Raw genomic sequence first — 1,749 nt, forward strand, 5'->3', positions numbered from 1 at the left:
ACATACCAGTAAGGGTTAGATGTGTGTGTGTTTATGTATATATGTCAGTAATAGATGACATACACAATTCAAGTATTATTTTCTACACGTAGTCGAGAATATTGCGGGTTGAATACTGAAACACAACCATAAGATTTATGTTTTAAAAATACAATTACTACATTTTTGTATGTTTCATATTTTGATACCTAAGTAACAGACGTACAAACACTATATAAAAGAAGGCTTACCATTAACAAGCATCTTGATATTCCAGCTGTCATTTCCGAATGAGTTCTCTACAGAACACGTATAGAGGGCAGCATCTTGAGTTTGAATATTTCTGATGACGAGAGTAGAGTTAGTCCCAACTGTAGTTTCTTTACTGTAAGTTTCGTGGCTGTAGTGATACAGAAAACTCAAGTTTAAAAATAAAACTTCGTATGAGATTAGAACCGATATATTATTAAATTATTTTGATATTTACGTCAAACAAGAAAAGTTAAATAACCTTACCGGTTCGACCAAGGTTCCAACGCATGATTGTTTTTAAGCCATCTAACCACTAGAGGTCGCTCTCCTGTTACAATACATCGTACACTCTTTGTGTATCCACGCTGCACAGTAACAATTTCGCTATATTTCTCAATAGATGGAATCACTGTCGAAAACAAACATAACACTTGATGCAATAACAACTTAAATATAAAACGTTCATATTTTGAAATAAAATTATAAATAAACTAAAAAACACAGTTTAGTAAGTTAAGCATTCTTTCCTACAACAGATATTCTTTATATCGTTTGTAATGAATGATATTCTGTTACCAAGCCTATCGTTACTTGATACTAGTAACAACTTTATTTAACTAACTATTAAGCATATCGTTACTTGATACTAGTAACAACTTTATTTAACTAACTGTTAAGCCTATGTTGGTATCGTTACTTGATATTAGTAACAACTTTATTTAAAATATGAGAAATAATCTTAAAGTATGAAATATCTGAAACAAAAATAACTCTAGATCTTTATATCGTCTGGAACATTTTGTCATGAATGTTTTAATAGTTAGTTAAATAAAGTTGTTACTAATATCAAGTAACGATACCAACATAGGCTTAACAGGTTAGTTAAATAAAGTTGTTACTAGTATCAAGTAACGATACCAACAGAGGGTTAACAGTTAGTAAATAAAGTTGTTACTAGTATCAAGTAACGATTCTAACATAGGCTTAACAGTTAGTTAAATAAAGTTGTTACTAGTATCAAGTAACGATACCAACATAGGCTTAACAGTTAGTTTAACAAGGTATTTTTATCAGAGTTAATAGTCTTTGAATACTCGGAGAGTTACTAAACCGACACCCGAATAAGAAGTATTACCGTGGACAGACAGACGGACAGCTTTCTCCAACTTTTCTCCCACTCCGTTATCAGCCTGACACAGGTACGTTCCTGAATCTGTCTCCTTAACGTCGTTAATCACCAGTGTTCCGTTGTCCAACACTTTCATCTTGTAGCTCCTGGAGATTGGAGTGTAGGAGCCTGAAGGATCTGAAGAATATTGGTAGTTATTGTAAGGTATTCTGTACCGCCATGTAAACAACAGTTTGTGAACTATTATTTTAAAATTGTAGCAGGATCGATTATTTACAAGTAAGAGAGGTACAAATTAATTGAACAGAAATGATTCCTAACAATAATAAATAAACTTAGTTTTCACAAAAAAAATACATTTCGAAGTCCAAGTTCAAGGGAGGTCCAAT

The 1,749-nt window shown here is 32.1% G+C and overlaps 1 protein-coding gene across 1 annotated transcript; it reads right to left on the minus strand.

Moving 5' to 3' along the window:
* Nucleotides 1–230: 230 nt before the first annotated feature.
* Nucleotides 231–1,533, minus strand: LOC106477922 (Down syndrome cell adhesion molecule-like protein Dscam2; the record flags this gene model as incomplete). The annotated part of the gene is made up of 3 exons (XM_013938437.2): nucleotides 1,367–1,533; nucleotides 496–640; nucleotides 231–379 (listed from the first exon to the last, which is right to left on the minus strand). Coding segments are annotated over exons 1-3 (424 nt in total), but the record flags the coding sequence as incomplete, so codon positions are not given.
* Between the last annotated feature and the right edge of the window lie 216 nt (nucleotides 1,534–1,749).

The sequence above is a fragment of the Limulus polyphemus genome, unplaced genomic scaffold (genome assembly GCF_000517525.1).
Source record: "Limulus polyphemus unplaced genomic scaffold, Limulus_polyphemus-2.1.2 Scaffold102831, whole genome shotgun sequence".
NCBI classification, from domain to species: domain Eukaryota; kingdom Metazoa; phylum Arthropoda; class Merostomata; order Xiphosura; family Limulidae; genus Limulus; species Limulus polyphemus.